This window comes from Vanessa atalanta, chromosome 2 (assembly GCF_905147765.1).
Source record: "Vanessa atalanta chromosome 2, ilVanAtal1.2, whole genome shotgun sequence".
NCBI classification, from domain to species: domain Eukaryota; kingdom Metazoa; phylum Arthropoda; class Insecta; order Lepidoptera; family Nymphalidae; genus Vanessa; species Vanessa atalanta.
In genome coordinates, this window is record NC_061872.1 from 5,365,228 (window position 1) to 5,389,304 (window position 24,077).

At 32.2% G+C, this 24,077-nt stretch overlaps 1 protein-coding gene across 5 annotated transcripts; it reads right to left on the minus strand.

Annotated features, from left to right (window-relative positions):
• Window positions 1-5,244: 5,244 nt before the first annotated feature.
• Window positions 5,245-23,938, minus strand: LOC125069589 (cholinesterase 1-like). Of its 5 annotated transcripts, XM_047679157.1 has the most exons (4): window positions 13,599-13,702; window positions 8,220-8,431; window positions 6,047-7,326; window positions 5,245-5,467 (listed from the first exon to the last, which is right to left on the minus strand). In XM_047679157.1, the coding sequence occupies exons 2-4, from the start codon at window positions 8,403-8,405 to the stop codon at window positions 5,266-5,268; spliced, it is 1,668 nt and encodes a 555-aa protein (XP_047535113.1). In that variant the 5' UTR covers window positions 8,406-8,431; window positions 13,599-13,702; the 3' UTR covers window positions 5,245-5,265. The 5 variants fall into 5 exon arrangements, with proteins under 5 accessions (XP_047535113.1, XP_047535121.1, XP_047535086.1 ...); XM_047679165.1 differs by lacking the exon at window positions 8,220-8,431 and having other exon boundaries at window positions 13,599-13,840; XM_047679130.1 differs by lacking the exons at window positions 5,245-5,467; window positions 6,047-7,326; window positions 8,220-8,431; window positions 13,599-13,702 and adding exons at window positions 10,256-10,480; window positions 11,425-12,704; window positions 23,676-23,938.
• Between the last annotated feature and the right edge of the window lie 139 nt (window positions 23,939-24,077).

The window sequence follows — 24,077 nt, forward strand, 5'->3', positions numbered from 1 at the left end:
ACATATTTCAGGCAGATAATAATATAGGATCTATAAAATGATATACCCACAAACGCGTCACCACGAAATAAATTATAGTTTAGTCATATCTATAATAGACACTTTATCGCTTTTATCAATATTAAAATCAGTAAAACATAAATATAAATTATAATTAGTATCAATATATTACTAATATGTATTAGAAATTTCAAAGTTTGATTGTTTGTTTTGTTCTAATTTCACGCATTGTCACCTAACGATGTCGATGAAACTATGTATAGACATATCGGAAATGAAAAAGTGAATAGTTAAAATATGGTTCTACTTTAAACACTAAATGTGCCTACTCTGTATAAAAAAAAGCAAATAAAAATATATACCACAATTTAAATTGAACAAATGAGTTGTTAGTAAAAAGTTTAGTGAATTTTGATAAATTTAACTAATGTATTATTGCTCTGTTGTAATTCTAAGAGGAATATGCAATACCCGAACAAACTAGTTTCTAATTTTAGGGTACTAAGAAATAAAAATAATATTGTTAACTCGTATTGATAAATAAATTTTAAATAAAAGACACGTAAGTTTTATGATTTCGTCGCGTTAGACGAAGACGAAATCCAATATGTCATTTGAATTTTTATCGCTTTACGGGGAACATTTCTCATTTTATTGATATATCGTCTTTCAAACTGACATTTTTTCAAGTTAAAAATTTCATAGATCACAGTCATACAAGGTGCCTTTAACATTTTCACACACCTGACCATTAGGCAGAGTAAAAGATTTATATTAAACCCTTTAAATGGACTCGTGGAGAGTTTGAGCTTTGAGAAATCTTTTAATCTTTTAATCTGTACGAATAAGCGAGGAGACGTTTTTTTACAATAAGCACTTCGACATATATTATCTATATACATGTCTTAGTTAAATGTGTCGACGTAGTCAGATGGAAAATGGTCCTCCAACAAGAATATTCGCTCCAATTAATTTTAAGTATTTTCTATAAATACATTTTGCCTTTGATATTACGAAACTTCCTAATTTGCACTTGTGGCTTCGGATATATTAAAAAAAGTTTGAAAAAGCAGGAGAGAAAGAAACTATTCGTGTAATATATACATTGCTATTTTAATTTAGTAGGCATTAATTACGAATAATTTTACAAAATTTATAAAAAATAAATTTATTTTAGAAAACAGATCTTTAAAAATAAATCTGTCAATAAAAAATACATTTATATTACTATATACTTTATAATACATAGTCAAAATGTACTTTATTCAAGGACTATTGGAATGTAGATACTCTAATTGAGAATAATTAACAAGACATTTCCTTAGTGTAGGGCTTCTTGCAATCTGTGGCGCGGACCGAGACACTGCGAAAGGCAGATCCTGGTCCGCGAGATTTTATCGAGAAATCGTTTCGGCGATGCTCCGCGAGAAATAGGCGTGAAAGACAGTAGCTTCCTTTTGTACTGCAGTAATATTAAGTATTGTAGTAGTCCGAATTAGAGGGTGAGTGAGCCAGAGTAATTACTGGCACAAGGACTATAAAAATGGTATCCCAAGGTTAATGGCGCATTGTTGATGTTAGAAATAGTGAAAATTTCTTAGCGCACCAAAATTTATGGGTAATTGTTACCACTTACCATCTGACTACCAACTACAAAAAAAAATAAGTTTAGGGTCCTGATTCTAGGTCACTAATCGTAACGAGCCAAAACGGCTGACGGCTGACTGATGTCTTTAAATTACAAATACGCATTGTTAATTTTTTTTAAGTTTTGCCATTTTTTTATTTTAAACGTAATATGACTAAATATAAATCCTGAATAATTTCAGGTCAATCTTCTTTAAAAAGTCACATTAAAACAGCATCTTTATTTAAGTTTTAATGTCAAATGATATTCATGTTTTCGAAGCAAGTCCTATAAAACCGCAGAATTTCATAAAAAATTAAAAACGTCTAAACAGCACTCGTTATGATTTTAAGTTTTTTGATTAAATACAGAGCAAATAACGCAACGCGAACGTTTTATTAGCTCGTCTATGTTTTCGGTGACATATAACATCGGAGACCAGTATCTTTTATATGAATTATTTAGTTATATGTTTCTTGTTAGTTGCAAGTATAACAAAAATTTTAAACTAAATGGAATTTGTGTCACAGTGAGTGCAACTTATGACATTTTCTCTCGCTGACATTAAATACACGCATTAACATTATTTATAAAGTGTATCAAAGTATCCCAATTAGACGAGGTAATTGCTTTTTCATTATTAAAGTAATGTGCACACAGGATGTACAAAAATAGTAAGATTTATGTATATTGGGTTAGTGATTTTTCTAAGTTGGGCGTTACTAAAAAAACGTCTTGTCATTTGTTGGTAAATAAATATAAAACATAATTCAAACCATAAACAACTTTTGTTTCTTTTTTCAAAGTAATATATAATTACATAGTAATAATAATAATATATAGCGATGTCATTTAAGCAGACTTTTAACATGTTGTTTGCCCTATGCTTTGATAGTATATCGTGTTTGTGAGCAATAAAGTTTATAAATAAAATCATTGAAGTAGAATAGAAACTAAAATTGCTCTCTCAAGACTCGAATATGCTTTTAAGAAGACAGAAATACTCACAGTTGCGTCACAATATATATAAGCATTCGTATTTTACAATTATTATACGGAAAAGTGCATATGTATCATCAACATTAGCATTGCCCTTTGTAAAGGTAGAATGAGATTATTTTTCTAAGCCCCTTGTTTCTAAATAATCGTAAGAAACCTGACTCTAAAATCATGCAAGCCTGCTCGTACATCATTCTGATTTCTAAGTTTCTGACTCCGCATTGTCAATATATCTTTCGTTAGTTCGTTTCTAAAGATCCTGATATAGATAATTTTCAATGTTATGATAAAAATACATTAATTGGTAAGACTTATTGCAAAAATATAAAGGTGCTAGATAATTGTGGAATTCGTATTTGTTGATTTCCATCATGATATCTAATGTAGACAATTGATTTATAAAAGTAGCTGCGGAGAAAATTCGTCTTTAAAAATTGCCGCACCTTAAGCAGATTTACTTAGCTAGCTATTTTCAAATCGATGGAGTTTTTAGAAGACTTGTCATCAGTTATGGCTTTTATGAACGTGAAAAATAAAGGTATCATTATTCCAAATCACCAAACACAGCGACTTTTTTAATATTATTCACGGTTAATATGAGCCGAGATGGCCTAGTGGTTAGAACGCGTGCATCTTAACCGATGATTTCGGGTTCAAGCCCAGACAGGCACCATTGAATTTTCATGTGCTTAATTTGTGTTTATCTTGTGCTCGGCGGTGAAGGAAAACATCGTGAGGAAACCTGCATGTGTGCAACGAAATTCTGCCACGTGTATTCCACCAACCCGCATTGGAGCAGCGTGGCGGAATATGCTCCAAACCTTCTTCTCAAAGGGAGAGGAGAGAGCCTTAGCCCAGCAGTGGAAAATTTACAGACTGCTAATGTAAATGTAAACGGTTTAATATATGTTTTTTTTTATTAATATTTTTTTCTTGTAACGAAACGCATTTGACGGGCTTCTCGGTGTTACCATTATTATTATTAGTTTCTATTCTATTAATCATTTTGTTCTAGATAGCTAATGTTGTAGTAAACAGTTACTACTCATCTACATTAAATACTTATACGACATGTGTGTCGTCTCTTTTATTCAATATATTGGCAGAATATTTTGCGATCAAATAGCGTAGACGGGCCGGAAAAAGAAACAAAAAATAAATGGCTCCGTTTACTTAATTACATAGTTTTTGTTTGCTACTTGCGCCAGATTAATTTATCCTTTATTATTTATATTTTAATATAATATTATTGCTTTTATCGACGACTCTCTTTGCTTGTCATGTATTATTTATTAAATTTATGAGTCTCCAACAAAGGATACAAACTAAATATATATTCTTAAAATTAAACAATAAGAGTTACAAGTTGTGTGATCCTTCATTTATATGAGACCACAGCATGCAATGTGTTACTTACAGTCATTGGTAAGATTTGGTTAATATTGTTTAGGTGCATAAATTGTTACTTCGACGGTTATGTTAAGAACTGATGTTCCATTATTAAAATTTACAATGTAAACTTTTTTCTCAGTTTGGAAATCATTGTTAAGTATGTATGTACTAATTTATTCAGTGTGCACAGACTAAAAACACAGTAGTTACTCTTGTTCAAAAATAAACTAGGCAGTGTATGGCAACAGCAGATGGTATCGCTAAAGAAAAATACATATTTACAAAAGTACTTATTTACTTTCAACTTCAAAATATTATTTTTGGTTAGGGCCTTCTCTCCAATTGAGAACAAGATTTGGAGTATTTTCCAGCGAGCTAACCCAATGTAGGTCGGTGGATACACATGTGGCAAAATTTCAGTGTAATTACACACATTCTGTTTTCTTTCCCCTCTGATCACTGATGAATTATAAACACAAATTAATCGTGTGAATATTCAGTAAGACTTGCCTTTTATCCCGCAATCATCGTTTTCGATTCAAGTGTGTTATTAATGGATCATCTCGATTCTTATTTTACTTTAACTCACTTGTAATAAACGTATTTGATTTTTAAAAAATCGTACCTACTTTAAAATATGCCCAATTATCTATGTAAGTGAAATACCACTAACTGACTCAACATGAGAATTTTGAAACTATATGTTGGATTGACTTGAAATTTAGCGAAGGGCCTATCGTGGCGTACACACTCACTAAGAAAGGATTTTTGGAGAAATAATTATGTATATATTTATCTTCGTATTTATATGATAAGGTATCTTTATATTTGACAGGCAGGTTCTATATTTGAGAGGCCTAATAATGTAAAATACAATATATATAGAGTAATACATACTATATTCGAGATATTAGCCTATTTTTATTTCAGGAATATAGATGCATAGGTCAAAGGACCTAGAACATACATGATAGTTCGACATCTGAAATAATCTATTCAAAAAAAAATTCGCTATGAATGTCAGCGAAGTCGGATTCTGAAGTTTGGAGTAACATTAATAGGGATTTAAATAAAGATGTTTAATTATAACATTGCAAAAAGGTAATGAAATACGTATTTATGTTTATCTAAAGTTCGTTCATCTCTACTATTTTACTGGATTATAAAAATAATTATAGATTTTTTATAGAAGATTCGTTTGGAATTTTTGAATAAAATATTGTTAATGCTGGATAATCATGTCTATTTTACAATTCAATTTTTATTGGCGATGGAGGCGGCACAGGTGGAACAGGATTCCGATAGTATTTACTGTAAATCTGCTCCCAGAAAGCACAGCGGTCATTTAACGGAGATTCTTTTAATTCGGATTCTTGATTAAGAACCATGTAGGGGGTTCCGTCGCTTCCCACTGGTAACCATTCCGGAATATCGAAGCTTTCGGGTTTTCTGTAAAATAAAATAAAAATAAATTCCTTAAATATTTTCTTTTTTTATAATTGATATCTCTTCAAACCGGAACACAACAATACTAAGTAAGTATTATGGTTTGATGATACAAAAACTGAGCCCTACCACCAAGGGTAATATAAAATTAAATATATATATATCTGTAAATTAGTTCTAAGTAAATTAATAATGACTAAAATAAATGTACGGCATATTATAAAATCAAAAACATGCTTTTTTCAATTGCTCTAAAAGAGAGAACATAAACTTAGAAGTAAATCAAACAATCATTTTGTTACATCATACAATTTTATCTGATATAAAAGCTCTAAATTCCTTATAATAACTGAATGAGTCAAGATATGTTCAACATTATTTTATAATTTTCATCCACCATTTAAATTCTTAAGGGATTAATTTATAAAAGGCGTACAATTTTTATTGAAAACGGTATTAATATTTGTATGTTTTTTTTTTCTAATATCATGAAATATACTAACTTTAACTGGATTAAACACTGAAAATTAAACATACTAAACACGTCAACGAACCTTCTATAAATAAAAATAATACTCTTACCCTTTTGTGATAAAATTGAGCCAAATCTCTCTCATTGTGATTTTCCATTTTTTCAACTCATTTGAAATAACACTTTCGTCGGTATGAGTTAAATTAAGACCATCTGAAACTGCAAACGACTGAGCACAATGATTTGCGCCCTTCACTTTAGTGTGGGGTACTAAAGGGGTAGTGTCGTCGACGTAGGAGTACTCATACAGGTATACCTGATTATTACCAGCTTCTAATAACAGTTTTATAGCCCTTAATGTTGGACAAGCGAATACTATATCTGTTCCGTAATTAATAAAATTTAAAATTGTATTTTCATCTACAGGATTTTCGTTGAAATAAAGCTTTTTAATATTTTGTGCGACTTTATATTTTTCCTCGTCATTTGAAAATTGCAAATCGGCTGGAAGAAATTCTTCAAAGTTTGTATTCATTTTGTCTTTCCACTGATCGAAAACTGCTACATACCCCAGTGCCTCCATATCAGCAAAACCGGGTAACATGGGTAAGTTTTCAAAATCACCTTTTTTCAATATACTAAGAGGATAATCTTCTAGAAATCTCTCTTGCCCGATATCACGTTCTACACAAGGTGAAACGAGCAAAGTGAAATCAGATCTCATTAAATTGTCTATAGATTGTAAAAGTTCATAAGAAGCATTTTTATAAAATCTTTCCAATGTTGATATATCATCTACTCTATCAAAATTTAATAATTTTGCGTATTCTCTTGCATTATCAGTGGGATTCAGTTGGACACTGAACGGGGCAATGAATTCACCGCTTTCAGATATTACTTTATTAAATAAACCTCTGGCCATCTTTGAAATCATTAAGAGTCCCACGGAGGCAGCCCCAGCACTTTGTCCAGAAATCGTGACATCGTGAGGATTACCACCGAAACTCTCAATATTAGCTCTGACCCAGCGCAGCAATGCCACTTGGTCTTTCATACCTGCGTTACCGGGTGCATCTTTAGTGCCTAGACAGAGAAAGCCATGCGGCCCGAGTCTATAATTAAAGGTTACTACAATAACTCTTTTACTATTCACAAGCTTTTTGGGAGTAAGGAGATTTCCATAACCAATTATAAACCCTCCGCCGTGAACGTTTACTAATACTGGTAGATTTTTTTCATCAGTATCAGGTACAAAGACACTGGCGATAAGACAATCTTCTTTCATTGTTTTATTTTCTGGAAGTATTCCGTAGGTATCTGGTTGCGGGCATACCACTTTTAAATCTACTGCGTCTAATGGATCAACCCATTGTGGTGGTGGAAGCGGAGCCTAAAATTTAAAGTGTTATCGATTAAGTTATAACGACAAATTATTTTGTTTTTAATTGAATTATACTTTTTACCATCACCCACTCATCAGGTATTCTACAGCTATTGCTTAGTACTGTTGTAATTCGGTTTGAAGGTAAAGGAGTCAATGTAACTACAGAGACATCGACACAGAGTCAATGTATCTTAGCTCCCAAATATAGCGCGTCGGCGATGTAATTAATGGTTAATATTTCGTAAAGTGCCCAATGTCCATGGGCGGTGTTTTATCCTAAGAATATTATAAAAATAAAATTTTATTTGGATCAAATTGGATTTGGATCAAATTTGGAACATTATCCTTATTTAACACATATGTACGAACACATGTATATGCATGCATTTTATTCAAAACCTTGGATAGATAAATAAACATATAATAAGATTAGATAACTATGAATCGTGGATGTTTACGTGAAACAGTTTCTAGGTACAGTTCAATTACATAATAATATGTAATAATATATTTATATAATATACATAATTACATATAGAAGTCATGAAATATAAAAAAAAAAGTGATAATTGATAGTATTTACGTTTTTATTATTCACACAGTTGATTTTTAGGGTCTACTAAATAGAACTCTGTATCTGAGTGCGTTAAAAATCAAAATCAAAATACTCTTTATTCATCTAGACTCTTAAAAGCACTTTTGAATCGTCGTCGTTGCCGTTGTGTTGATTTAAAGCTACCACCGGTTCGGAAAGTAGATACTACCGAGAAACCCGGCAAAAAACTCAGTAGTCTTTTCCATCAACCGATGTTTACAAAATTTGTAATATATTGAAATTCAAACATTGTATGCATATGTATTAAAGTACTTGTGATTTTTACATTGTATTATAAATTTACCTTGAATTTTTGTGAACCAGTAGGCGCCGTGGCGTAAGGAATGCCATAATATGCAAATACGTCGTCAATAGGATCCTTGTAGCCCCGCACGGGGCCTTGGGCTGTGCCTATCACACGTGACTCGGTTTCTTCAGACAGAACATTGCCGATCAGAAGTAAAGAACCAAAAACTGCGTTGAACCACATGTCGACACGACTATCGTCTGCTATGTCTAAGCGAGACTGATTCTTAGTCGTTTCCCATAGGTCGTGTAATAATAATGACTTGTGCAAAAAATTTAATGATTAAGAACTCACAAAATAATTTTTAACTAGTGTTTGCTCACACCTTCACCCGTTATTAATTAGAGGTGTGGTTATCAGGTGTTAGTTATATTTTACCTCTATAAAAAGCCTATGTGGTATTTCCAGATTTTATCTACCTTTGTGACAAATTTCATTCAGTTCTGTGAGTCGCTCTGGCGTGATTAACTAACAAACATCCATCCATTCATACTTTTGCATTTATAATATTAGTAAGATTTAAAGCTACTAAAATTTTAAATAAAAATTATATTTGAAATTTTTAATTCATGCTCCTGGTGAATATTCTCATAAAATACTAGTAGTACGTATATGATTACATAGGATATAACAAAACTAGTTCCTGTTTCCTTTTCTTGTTATACATCTCGCCACCGCGAGACCGGTCGCTTATTCGATACCGGTTGTTGAAAACATTGTGCATATTGGATTTGTATTTAGAGCTATGCGGGTTTCCATGTTCCTTAAAAAGGCTCCATTAGCGTCATTTGCATACATATTAAACATACAAAATGGTTAATTATTTGTAAATGTATTCGCTTTTCAATAATAATAATGAGATTAACTTCAGCTGTTATTAAATGAAGCGAGAGGACTATTGCTATCCTTTTCATCTAATGAGGAAAAAGGACGTTGATGTCTGACATCATTTCTGATTTTCGGATAAATATTATTTATATTTTTTGCAACACCTTAGTCATCTTAATGACATACGTTTTTAAATGAACACCAATATATATATGTATGCTACTAGGTAAACCTGCGGCTTTACCCGCGCAAAATGTATAAACCCATAGAACACAAACCGGCCCCCATTTCATCCTCTCGAGGCTTGAATTAAAAAAAAATAGCGGGACTAAAGCTGTCTCCATACCATCTAAATAGGATCAGCGGTTTAGGCTTGAAGAGGTAACAGACAGACTTTCTTTCACATTTATAATATTAGTATAGATATTTGTTTGAGTTTAAACAGAATAACAATATTATGATTAACACAAGATTTTTAAAAGTAATCAATAAATATGTACTTAAGTAATTGTAATTTATATATGTAATCATAATGTTCTTGGGTTGAAAAGTAAATTATACCAAACTTGGACCTCATACAGTAAATTTTCTTTACGTGATATTATTCATACTAAAATTTTAATTGTCCAAATCTGAAGTAAGTGTATCATTAACCTTTATCCTAAACATTGGATGTAACTTAACCAAAAGGTCCAAGATCGACCACACCTTCGGCCACCTGATTTCATGAACACCAGCCACCTCTGACAGAAGAATAGATGTATATAACTCACAGCAGAGTTAAAAAAAACTTGCTACCACTTTAATTTAAAAATTCGCCCATACACAACCAAAACGTTGGTACCTATATTTTGAAGAGAATATGAGTAGTGTATGTGGTAGGATTTACAAGTAAGAAAGGTTTTAAATTATTACTAAATCCTAATTATTACTGGTTTGTCATTGAAAATTCAAACAAATAAGCTAACAAAGCTCCCAATCACAACGATACAATGATTTTACGACATTTTAAACTAAAAAATTATGACAGCATAATATAATTAAATATATATACTCTTATAATTGTAATTAGGACATAGTAAATGATAATTCTAATAAAGATAAGATTTGAAAGTGAATATCTGTAAATCACATTGTGATAAATATAAAATTACATTAAGCTGATAATGAAAGATAACCATTTATTTTTAGATATTTAATTGTAAAGCCTATTTTATTGTGTTTTTTCCTACAGTTCAGTTTTTATTGGCGATAGATGCGGCGCAGGTGGAACAGGGCTTTGATAATATTTGCTGTAAATCTTCTCCCAGAAAGCGCAGCGATCTTTTAACAGAGATTCTTTTAGTTGGAATTCTTGATTAAGAACCATGTAGGGGGTTCCGTCTCCGCTCACTGGTAACCATTCCGGAATATCGGAGCTTTCAGGTTTTCTGTAAAATTCAATTCACTTAAAAATATATTTTTGTGCAAGCCCGTCTGAGTTGATGCCACCCACTCGCGATATGTTCTATCTATAACCATTAACTTAGTATTGTTGTATTCCGTTTTGAAGGGTCAGTGAACTAATAAAACTACACGCACGAGGGACATAACATCGCAGTCCCAAAGATTGGTGGCGTATTGGTTATTATTAAAATTTCATACGGAGCCAATGTCTGTGACCATTATGCGTACTACGTAGCCCTTGAAAAAAAGAATTCTTCATTCAAATTTCTTTTGAAGTAGTATGTTCTTGTATAAGACAAGCAAGTAATTATGTTAGTCTGTCATATTAATTTTTGTCATTAGACTAACAAACCGCTATGTACCTACATTTTAAATTTGTCATATCTTCCAAAATATCCATTTAAAATACACGCTGTAAAGGGCCATATTAGCTATAAAGGCCATATTATCTGTATTAAATGCACAATGTATTTAAGGTACTTAATTGAATATGGATTAATCGTGTATAGCTCAAAACCGCTTCGTAAATAAGCCATTATTTTTCGTAAAAAAATAAGGATAAAATAATTTAGACCTTTTTAAGTTGTACAATACTGTACTACGTTATTTTGATCTATCTCGTAGTGTTTAGCCAGCGTTTGTAATGTAAGCACAAAAAAAAAATGTTTATTTACGAAGCGATAATAACATCAGAAACCTCTAAAATTATCAGTATTTTTCTACTATATTTTGCAAGTATTATACATATAAACCTTCTTCTTGAATCATTGTCTATTAAAAAATACCGTATCAAAATCTGATGCGTGTTTTTAAAAATTTAAGCATACAAAGGGATAAAAGCTCGAAGCGGCTTTGTTTTATACTATGTAGTGATAATCTAAGAATGAAGTAGGTTTATTCTAAAAAAAAGCAATAACAATATATTTACCCTTTTATGATAAAATTGAGCCAAATTTCTCTCATTGTCATTTTCCATTGTTTCAACTCATTTGAAATATCACTTTCATCGCTATGAGTAAAGTTAAGTCCGTCTGAAACTACTACTGACTGCGCACAATGATTAGCGCCCTTCACTTCAGTGTAAGGAACTACCGGCGTACTGTCATCGACGTAGGAGTACTCGTACAAGTATATCTGATTGTTACCAGCTTCTAACAAATATTTTATAGTTCTTAATGTTGGACATGCGAATATTACGTCTGTAAAGTAATTTACATAATCTAAAATTGTATCTTTGCTTACGGCCTTCTCTTTGAAATAGAACTTTTTAATGCTTTGCGCAACTGTATATTTTTCCTCTTTATTTGTAAACTCCAAATCAGCTGGAAGAAATTCCTCAAAATTAGCATTCATTCGGTCCTTCCACTGATCGAAAATATCAATACGCATCAGCCCTTCCATATCAGCAAAACCGTATAATATAGGTAAATTTTCAAAATCGCCTTTTTTCAATAAGCTCATAGGATTTTCTTCTAAGAATCTTTCTTCTCCGACGTCACGTTCTACGCAAGGCGCCATAAGAAAATTGGATTCGGATCTATGTATGACGTTTCCAGATTGTAACAGTTCATAAGGACATTTTTTGTAAAAGCTCTCTAGCTTAGATATATCATCTAAGAGTATTTTATCAATGTGTAACAATTTTGCGTACTCCCTTGCGTTATGAATAGGATTGACTTGGACACTGAACGGAGCAATTAAGTCACCGCTTTCTGGTATTACTTTATTAAATAAACCTTTGGCCATCTTTGAAACCATTAGGAGTCCCACCGCAGAAGCTCCAGCGCTATATCCAGCGATCGTCACATCATGAGGATTACCACCAAAGCTCTCAATATTAGCTCTAACCCAGCGCAGCAACGCCACTTGGTCCTTCATACCTGCGTTACCAGGTACGTCTTCGGTACCCAAGCAGAGAAAACCATGAACGCCGAGTCTATAATTGAAAGTTACTACGATTATTTTTTTACTGCTAACAAGCTTTTTAGGAGTGCCCATATTTCCATATCCAATTACATAAGCACCACCGTGAACGTATACCACAACTGGTAGACTTTTTTCACCAGTATCGGGTACAAAGACGTTGGCGATAAGACAATCTTCCTTATGTGTTTTATTTTGCACGAAAAAGGTATCGATTTGCGGGCATATTACTCCAGAGTCAATGGCATCAAATGGCTCTAGCCAGCTTGGAGGCGGTAGAGGTGCCTAAAATGTGAGCTTGGTATTAATTTATCTTAAACAACTTATTTTAAGTATTTGTAGCGACTTTGTTAATATATTTTAAATCATGAGAACTTCGCTAATAATAATTTATGTGTTTATTTAAATTTTATTATTTAATGTGTCCAACGCGATATTCATTTTCATATATACAATACGTAGTTAACGTGTTGTATAATATATGAAAATATATAGTATTAGAAATATCTCCCGACACATGCAATTTCCTTAACATTTATTCATCGGCCGCCGAATGCGACATGAATTATAAACACAAATTAAGTACATAACGAACACAAACTGTGCAGTGTTTCTTCCGGACATGAACTTTGGCATGGTTCAGATATGAACTATGGCTAGAATATGAAATGTATTCTAATCTAAAAGGGTAAATTAACAACCCGTGTATCTCAAAACTGATTTTCTATATCTGTCCCAAGAGCACTTACGATGTTAATCCTGCACCGCAGAGGAATATGCCGAAATAAACAATTAAAATAGCGTTTATAATAAAATATTAATATAATAATGTTGTTTACACCTTTAAAGACGTATCACTTTGTATGTTACCTAAGTCAGATATTAATTTTAAGTGCTTAGTGATAAGTTGATGGTGTAACTTTTCCAATAAATAAATAAAATAGTATCCTATATATTTTAAAAAACAGCAGAGGATTTTTTGTGAGTAAGATCTATGCCGGATGCCCTAATAATATTAAGCATGTATTCAGAGTACATAATCATATATATAGATATAATTGTTAGTTGGATAGAGCGAAACCGCGGACGGAAACTAGTAATACATATATTTGAGTTATTATCATATCATATACTTACTATACTAATATTATATCATCGTAATAAGTATGTCTAATTTACCTTAAATTTTTGTGAACCAGTAGGCGCCGTGGCGTATGGAATGCCATAATATGCAAATACATCGTCAATAGGATCCTTGTAGCCCCGCACGGGACCTTGGGCTGTGACTATCACACGTGACTCGGTTTCCTCAGACAGAACATTGCCGATCAGAAATAAATAACCAACAACTGCTAGAGACCACATGTCGACACGATTAGCCGTAACGTAATAAACGGAGGCCTTCTCAATTGCCTGACATTGATATAATGATATCTATACACCTATATGTGTCTGTATGCTATCAAAGTGCTATCTATGTTATTTTTGGACGTCTACATTAACGCTTAATAACAATGACTTGCGTAACGACTTATATTATAAACAAAAAATAAATAATAACAAACATATGTATATTTCATAATAAAACTCTTACAATTATTGTTTTTTGTAAAATATAAGTTCTTAATGAGAACTAATAAACATAACTCAACATATATGAGGGTTCTATTATTTTGTTGCTAAGGTTATCATAAGGCACACTTCAATTGACATTCACGATATAACTATTTGTCGCCTGCTGCTTCTCGTTTTTGTGTTGCTCGTCAGGTATTAGGTATAAAAAATATGGCTCCTTGCTCATGTCCTTTCATCAAATTCTACTCAGTGGTTTCGGTAAAAGAGATACAACAAACCAATAAAAAAACGGTATATACATATAAACTTGATTTCATGATCTAGAATAAATATATATATAATTTAAAAAAAAATTCAAACTTGACCACGTCGTTTAAGAAGGACGGCGAACTTCTCTTCCAGCATAGATCTGCTGATGTTTAGTCAATATGTAAAATTGTAAATCGCCAGAAATAAATAAAAACACAAAGTTAAAGAAAAGCACGGTCAACTGTGAGCCCGTGGATTTTTTTTAATAAATAAAAATATAACACACTCTTACGTAGTATTATACACTATAATAATATGAATACTCCATAAAAAAAGGATTCGCAGCTTTTGCGTTAATCAAGAATACTTTTTATTTTAATAAAAAAATTGTTAAGAAATAGACATATTTGACCATTCTCCTCTATTTTCTTAAACATCGTTGTTTTCTGGTGGAGGAGCTGGAGGCGCTGATGGGTATACGTAATGCTTGTGGTAAATTTTATCCCAAAATAAGGCCTTTTTCTTCTTCAAAGATTTTTTTAATTTAAAAGTTTTACCTATGTACAATTGTGGTGACCAATTACGGTCCACTGGTTTCCACTTTCTTAACCCAGGTATTATTGGTTCACTGAAAAAAAATATTTATATCGTTCAAAAGTTATGAATACATATTCATCACAACCAATAAGATTAAAATATACTTACCCTTCGGTTATAAAATTGATTAAAGTTTCCAGGAATGCATCTTTTACTGTCTTAAGATCTTCAACGTCATATTTATACTGACGTGATTCTTCCCGATAATCATTCATAACTTTGATTGACTTAGAACATTGGTCAGAAATACTTGCATTAATCGGTAGTACAGCTGGGTTATCGTAAACAGCCTTCGAAGTCACGTACAGATATATTTGATTATGTCCAGATTCTACGTGCAACTTTGCTGATCGCAATGTTGGATATGCAAACATGACATCTGTAAAATATTCTACAAATTCTGACATCGTATTTTTTCCAATTACTTTATCACCAAAATATAAGGTTTTAATTTCCTCTGCAACTCGAAACTTTTCAATTTCATTTTCAAATTGCAAATCAGCCGGCAAAAATTCTAAAAAGCGTATGTTTATCCAATACTCCCAATGTTCTAATAATGGGATTCGGAACTGTCCGTCAATTTCGCCGTACCCATACAACATTGGTAGCTTTTTATAGTTACCAGATTTTATTATATTGACCGGATTATCATCTAGAAATCTTTCTTCCCCTACATCGCGTTCCACACAAGGAGTCATTAAAAAGGTAGAGTCTGGTCTGCTCAAACTATTTTTCGACTGTAATTCTGTATATGATAGATTTTTATAAAAAAATTCTAACTCATAAAAGTTATCTACATTTTCAAATTTTAATAAGTCGGCATAACGCTTAGCGTTTTTAATTGGATCAATCTGAACGCTAAATGGTGCAGTACTAACACCGCTCTCTACGATTACTGTTTTAAATAAACCTTGTGCCATTTTTGATATCGTCATAAGATCAACAGAAGATGAACCCGAATTATAGCCTGATAATGTGACATCATCAGGACTTCCACCGAAGTTTTCAATATTATTCTTTATCCAGCGTAGTAATGCAACTTGGTCCTTCATACCAGCATTTCCAGGTACGTCTTTTGTACCCAGACAAAGGAAACCATGAGCTCCTAATCTATGATTAAATGATACTTGAATTATTTCTTTACTGTTTATAAAATTTCTAATATCACCCCATCCTGTAGTGAAAGCTCCACCGTGAAAATGCACTAGAACCGGAAGCTTTTTTCTTTTTGTTTCTGGCATATACACATTCGCGATGAGGCAATCTTCTTGAATTATTTTATTTTGTGAAATCATTGTCAATACATCATTTTGCGGACATACAATATTTTTATTGACAGCTTCGAACGGTTCTGTCCAAACTGGTGGGGGCAGAGGTGCCTAAAACCACAACAAATATTCAATTGCATAACGTGCTCTTGTGTCACACTGACATATTCAGTAATGCGCCATTTGTAAGATCTTATCTTCTAATGTGACCTGAATCTCGCACGCAGGTCACATAAGAAGATATATTTTGTCTACGTTTTCTTACTTTCGCCGGTTTCGAGGATGTCACCTGTCGCATTGTAGGTAATCATTTAGTGCACCTTGGGAAAAACCTATAAGAAACACGATCAACTTTTCCTTAATTACTCTCACTCATATTGATGACAATATTTTTAATATTACAAGTAAATATAAGTTACTGTCTTTGCCTATATCTTAGTGATTCGATGTTAGAAGTGATAAGATAGAATAAATAGAATATATGATTTTTTTTGTGCTTTTCGACTATTGATCGTATTAATTTTTACTCTTATTACCATTAATAGCAGATGGAGCGTTCGCAACGAATATTGTGTTTATAATTTACCATGTGTGCGTGACATCGTTGTAGAAATACGTGTGTGTGTGCGTGTGGCTGCCAGGTTAATAAAACATGTTTCACACTTGTTTTAAGAAATCTTATGTTTTTTAATATTAAAGTCTAGTGAATTTCTTAAATTATCGAATCTTATAAAAAAATGTTTTTAGTTTTTTTTTATTATTTATCGTTATTTATAAATAATGTTAATGATAATAAAAAATAAAAGAAGGTGCATGTAACTTATGTACTCGCGTGAGAAGTTCTACTTATTCGGCGTAATTAAAAAACAAATGTTATTGCATGCAAATAATTTATTATAATAAAATATTTATTATTATTATGATAAATCTAATTTCTTCTTTTTTCACCACTAATATAACGCTCACTTACTAATTTAAGCATTCACAATTTAATTTTTGTATTAAAATAAACATTGTAAAGTAATATAAGGTGTGAAGTGCTCTATTTGAAGCTATTTCAAGTAACTTCAAAGAAATGTAACGCCGCGCCATATATCAAACCGAACCGAGCCAAACCAAAGCCATGGACGCCTGCGATCAATAAAAAATACCGGATCCGCTCATATCGGAACGTCATCTATGGTATTTTTACCTACCTTTTAGTTACATCAGACCTGTATACAAAGGCAGGGGCAGCTGTTCAGCATTGTGGTAGCTATAGAGGGATCCAGATCATGTGTCACACCATGAAGCTCTTCAAGCGCGTGATCGACCTCAGGCTCCGCCGAGGGTGTAATGTCAGAGACATTACAGGTGTCAGTATGGATTTCAGCCGGGATCGGGAACCATGGACACCATTTTTGCCCTTAGAACTTTGGTCTAGGCTTAAAGGGACAAAAGGAGAGCTCGACATATGGTATTCTTAGACCTGCAGAAGGCTTTTGACTGTGTGTCTCGTCAATGTATCTGTTGGACGTTGCGATTCAAAGGTGTGTCCAAGGCCTATATTGACATTATCAGGGACATGTACCGCAATTCCGTGGTTAGAACCGTTGTTGGCGATACTAAGCCTTTCCCAATCACTGTAGGGGTCCACCAGGGCTCGGCTCTTACCCCGTTCTTATTCAACTTAGTTTTAGATGTTGTCTCAGAATGCATCCAGGACCAGCCTTCATGGCTGATGATGTATGCTGATGACATAGCGCTTGTTGGTGAGAGCCGGCTGGAGCTGGAACTTAGGGTGAACTTATGGAAAGGTACACTTGAGAACGGCGGTCTCCAACTAAATGTGGTGAGGACCGTGTACATGGCTTGCAGGAGACCGGACTCTAGCACCATCCAAATAGGGCTTCAACCAGCCGCTAAATCGGAGAAGTTTAGGTACCTTGCATCCGTCTTGTACGAGTCCGGAAGTGTATCGATCACGACTTTCAAACCCGTATAAGCGCTGCTTGGGCCAAATGGCGGAAAGTCACAAGTGTGGTATGTGACCGTAGAATACTGCCCAAGCTCAAAGGGCAAATATACATGAGCATCATCCGATCGGTCCTTCTATACGGGAGCGAGTGCTAGCCAGCACTATCTCGGCACACTCAGGAGCTACACGTTACGAAGATGCAAATACTCAGGTTAGTGTGCGGCGTAATGCGGGCTGACCGCATACGCAACTCGTACATTCAAGGTAGTTTTGGGGTCCGTGACGTAGCGGATAAGCTCTAAGAGCTTCGTCTGAGGTGGTATGGCAATGTCGCGCGGCGATCTTAGGACTATGTTAATGTTAAATTATTTTTTCCTATCGATGATGGATTTGAGAGACTTCTATTTATAGTAAAAGGTTAATTATGTGTTTAAATTATTAATATATCTAGATAGAGTATCGTTATATAAAATAACTTAAACAAACGAGCTAATAGTGTACGTGTATTATTTGCGAAGCATTCTCAGCTTTGACAGTCTATGTATTATATTTGGTTACGTCCATGCAAAGGACTAGAAAAGATAATTATATACACATTTTTATTTAAAAATCCTCCTGTGTCTAACGATAGACGGTATCAATATATATTTTCTATATTCTAAATATTAAGCAATTCAATATATATTTACGAAGCGCCTAGCTATTGTATATTTATCAACAAAACATTTTTTTATAATAATTATTACTGGGACATAATATGTATTTAAAGCCTCCAAGCAAGCGGCCTAGTCAGAATATCTTAATATATAGAATTTCCTCCTCCTCTCTGGTTTTACGATTATTATTATTTTTCCTAAACGATGTATATAGGTATGTAACGCCAAATCGAGCAAGGTCAATGACGTATTCTTATCAAAAAGAAATAACAATATATCTAATTTTTACAATATTCTCATTATATAATGTTATGTACATTATTTTAAAGACAATACAATACATATTTTTTTTTATAACATTTTACTTTTTTGTGTTTTTGTGGAATGCAACATTTATGCACAAAATGGTCAAATTCAAATTTTAAAATTTCAATAAATACATTAAATAAGAAACGAGCTAAGAGGTTGAAATTTATGGCCAGAAAACATTTTTATTACGTTAATTATAATATCTATAAAAACAGGGTTTTGTTATTAGCAGTCTAGCGAAGCATCCGTCTGCAATGTGCGTCATCTATTGGTAAAAGCCATCCTCCGTCTTTTAGTTTTGTCTTTCAATTATGTTTGTTCATCAAGACAAATTAAAACAAAATAAACATAAACATATCTTTACTCTTCGTTAATATCGTAGTATAATGATTAGCTAATTAGGGGAAACCACAGAAAGATTAAATCATTAAAAAGATTACGTAATAAAATTTGTGATACATTTATATAGATTAAATAAATTTCATACTTTTTTGATTATAGCATTTATACTATTATAAGAATGTAATTCTAAAGTTCATGGCACAATTTAAAAAAATATATCTATATATTACCGACAGAGACAAATAAAATTACAAAATAATAGGCTTGTTTCCACTAATAATAAATCGGATGGCTTTGAGTTTCTAATGATTAACCATGATAATTAGTAAATAAAAAAACAACTATTCTACAAAAATAATAAAAGATTAATAATATTTTTGGAAAATTAAATCGACAAAATGAGGCATTTAATCACGTGACATTAAACACCAATCAGAGTTGCGTGACGTCACACCTCGCGAAACAAGCGCGGAACGCTACGTTGTTTCTATCATTATGGCAGATAAACTGGGGGTACTACTTGATTCTGGATCTTTCAAACACTGCGATTATTAACAAACTTTGTTTTTTCAACATATATCTTCTTGGCATTCGAACTTCGTTGGCATACAACCTGGTTTCATGCGCACTTGTGTCTTTACCCATAATATGATACTCTGTATAATTAGTCATATCATTTGGCAACTAAAAAAATAAGAAGAGTTTGAATTATTACATTTTATAAAACGAAAATAATATTTTAACTCAAACAAATCATAAAATCCTATTCCAGTCCTAACATTTTATAGGTTATGTGTGATATATTATATTTGCTAAATTCATTTCTTTTACTATACATTTATAAATAGATATATCAAGTTGTATTTAATACTTACATCGAAATGGTCTCCACAGAAATAAATTGTGGAATTAGTTGACAAAGTAAGAGCATCTTGCCTCCATGCCATTTAACCACTTTATTCGTATTTATTTATTGTTTGGTACGTATATGAATAATTTGTCTGGCGTTTTTATCGTTGTACTTTCACATTAGGGCACCATACAGTATTTATAATACGAGGAATTCATTATTTATTAAAAACACAATTGACTGTCATACACAAACACGGCTGTTTCGCGAGGTGTGACGTCATTTAAGACGCCATGACAATCTTGGCCTTTTTCGCGGTCAATTTCAAGTTCATTTCTAAAAACTCAAAATACTAACATAAAAAACCTATTTATCTTAAAATAGTATATTTTTGGGGTGAAATAGATGCTAAGCTATAGTTTTAAACTAATTTCCAAATTTTGTCAACTAGCCTATTGTGTAAGGTGTGATCCATCAAAATATATATTAAAAAAAAAAACAATAATTTAATAGCTTTTTCTGTGACTGCGACAACAACATGCGAAGATAGATATCATAATTTAATAGATATATGTTGTGAATGTAAGTTATATATTCTCTCAGATTATAACAAAAGGCAGATAGAGCGAATACATATTCCTGTTAATACAAAACGACCCATTATTTTTTAAAACGTTTAAAAGTGTTGTCACTTTAATTATTAATTTTACCGTCTTCTCTAAAAAACTAATTCTGTAAAAACTGTTCTCGAAAATTAAAAAAAGATGACTTCATATCGTTTCATAAGTAAATGTAACTTTTCGACTTATTTGAAATGGATTTCAAATTTTTATATATTACTAGTGATAATGAATATCGTTTGGTGTTGTCAGATTACGTTCAAATATTTTTCCTTGGGAGTGGTATATTAATCTGTACAAAAATAATAGGAAAAAAAAACACGAATAGGCCTCTGTACCTGGTTTTGTATGGCTCGATAAGAACAAAATCACAATTATTATTATACATGTACCTAAATATTATTGTGAATTTAATAACGTAGCATAACGAGTGTAGTATAATACAGATTACTGAGTGACCAATAAAGTTTTCACGATTTTATGGGACTATTGGCCCCAATTCTCGTTTTTCTCATTATTGCTCAAGCAAGGTTGAGTATTGCATTAGATTTTTGAGTAATTTATATTCTTTCACTATTTCGTTAATTATTGAGTTACCCTAATACTTATTACGTATTTTCTCCAATATTTTATAAAAAAGTAATACTTTGATTCTGTGATTTGAAAATAGTTATAACCTATGATTTAATAGATGAAATATGTAACGCCTCCGTTACATATTTCATCTATTCTATATATATATATCAATATTTTATTAATCGGACAAGTGCATCTCGCTCATTATAAAGACACATTTATGCAGTGAAAATTTTGGATTGCTATTTTAAACTATTTTTTGTCATTCCCTGCTAATTCCACATGCAATACAATTATAAACATTCAAGTGTTTTGAGCTATTATGTGTAAAATTCTAAAAGAAATACTAAAAATACTTATTTTAAATGTTACCGCAACTATTTAAAATGCACCCGGTAAGCAATTGAAATAGTTACATTACGAGGTAATTCAAGGTCTTGATTTTTAGTTAAATCTGGAAATCGACAACTAATAATAAACATTCAATGTTTTATTTCCAGACAAACATCTTTTTTTCTTTTACTGTCTAGACAACTTCACACGTTATGTTGTTTTCTAATTTTTATTTTGTTACAAAAATTGACTTGTGAATGTTGAAATTAGTGAGTGTTATAGTAATGGTAAAAGAAAATTATAATTATTTATTTTTAATTACACCGAATAAATACAACTTCTAACGCGAGTACATAAATACGTGCACTTATTTTAGTTTTTTATAATCAGCTTTTATATTCATATATATGTTTATGTTGATAAGATTCGATAATTTTAGAATATTATTCAATTGCAATATTAAACAAAAATAGCATTTCATATGATAAGTGTGTAACTTTTTCCAATTCCCTGGCAACCCTACATAAACACTTGCCGCGCTGCGACGCACACATTGTAAAAATAGAAACACAATATTCATTCCACGCGTTGAATTAATTATTTATAAGGATAAAAATGAATAAAACTAATTCGCGAAAAACATAAAAAATATAATATATTATACTATTCTAATATAATATTAACTAATTAATTACTTCTTACATCGAATCACAAAGATATAGCAAAAGACAGTCATTTAATATTTAATAATACAATTAAAAATGGTGTCATCAATATGACTAAGAGTAAACGAAAATTTAATCGTGTTTCTTAAGCGTTTTTCCCAAGATGCAATATATGATTACCTACAATGCGACAGATGATATCCTCGAAACTGACTAAAATACGACTCAATTATTTTATGGCATAGGTGGGCGGACGAGCATATTATGGGCTATACACAATAGCGCTGTATGAAATATTAACCATTCCGTCGCCAATGCGACACCAACCTTGGGAACTAAGATGTTATGTCCCTTGTATCTATAGTTACACGGGCTCAATCACCCTTTAAACCGGAACACAACAAGACTGAGTACTGTTGTTTGACGGTAGAATATCTGATGAGTGCGTGGTACCAACCCAGGCGAGCCCTACTACCAAATAAAAACATAGAAAAAAATAAATCTTCTAATGTGACCAGAGTGCGAGACTCAGCTCACATTAGAAGATAAGATATTACAAATGGTGCAAGCAGCCGGTCACAGAAAGCGAGTCGAAACTTTGTGATCTATTTATATATGATACTTCCAGGAGTCAAATGGATCGACAAGGTACGCTGTTGTGGCAAACCAACAAATATATTGGACAGCATCAAGGGAAGGACCTGACGATATACAACAACAACAACGACAAAACCTGTGTGTTATAACAAATCCTAAGACCCCTTGTATGAAATATTAGCAATATTTGTTTTGCCGTTTTAACTTGATTTATGATATAAATGGAAATTCATGAATATTGGTAAAACCATTATGTATATCAAATTCAATTCTAAATATTTTTCACTGGTAGAAAGCTATGATATTACAAAATTTAATAATTAATAATTTGCATCCGTGCGAAGCCGGGGCATGTCGCTAGTTATAGATAAAATTAATCACTAAATCTCTTCAGTGATTTAAATCGATTATTAGTTAACCTCAAATAATCAGTTTTTGTATTAGTCAGATATAGGTACCTAGTTTTATTGATTCATTTTCATTTAAATATTTGCTGACACTCGGCAGTCGGCACTGGTTTATCAGGAAAATATCAACAAAAACAGATTATTTATAGAACCTATACTAAATATCATAATATAGTACACTTAACGTTCATTATTTAATATCTTAAACGATATTGTCATATATATTTGTAAAAAAGTTATATGTTTTTAGGTTACCTTAAATTTTTCATAACCAGTTGGTGCTTTAGCGTAAGGTATGCCATAAAATACAAAAAGGTCTAAATCTAAATCCTTATATCCACGGACGGGGCCTTGACTCAAATACACCAAACGAGATGGAGGGTCATCACACAGGACTAAGGAAAATAGACTTAAGTTAATAATCACAAGCCAATACATTTTTGCACGGTACACTTGACACATGGAACGCAAACATGCGAATGAATAAAATGACGCTAGCGGTGAAGCCGGTAAACGAGTTATCCAACTACAGTCCGTTCACAGTTATTTTACTTCTGACATCTACCAAAGAGGCTGCGCGTTAGGTTGGCATTACTGAATGTCTAATTTTTCAGAACTCCTCGTGTTATATTATAGTGATTAATTACATTTAATCAT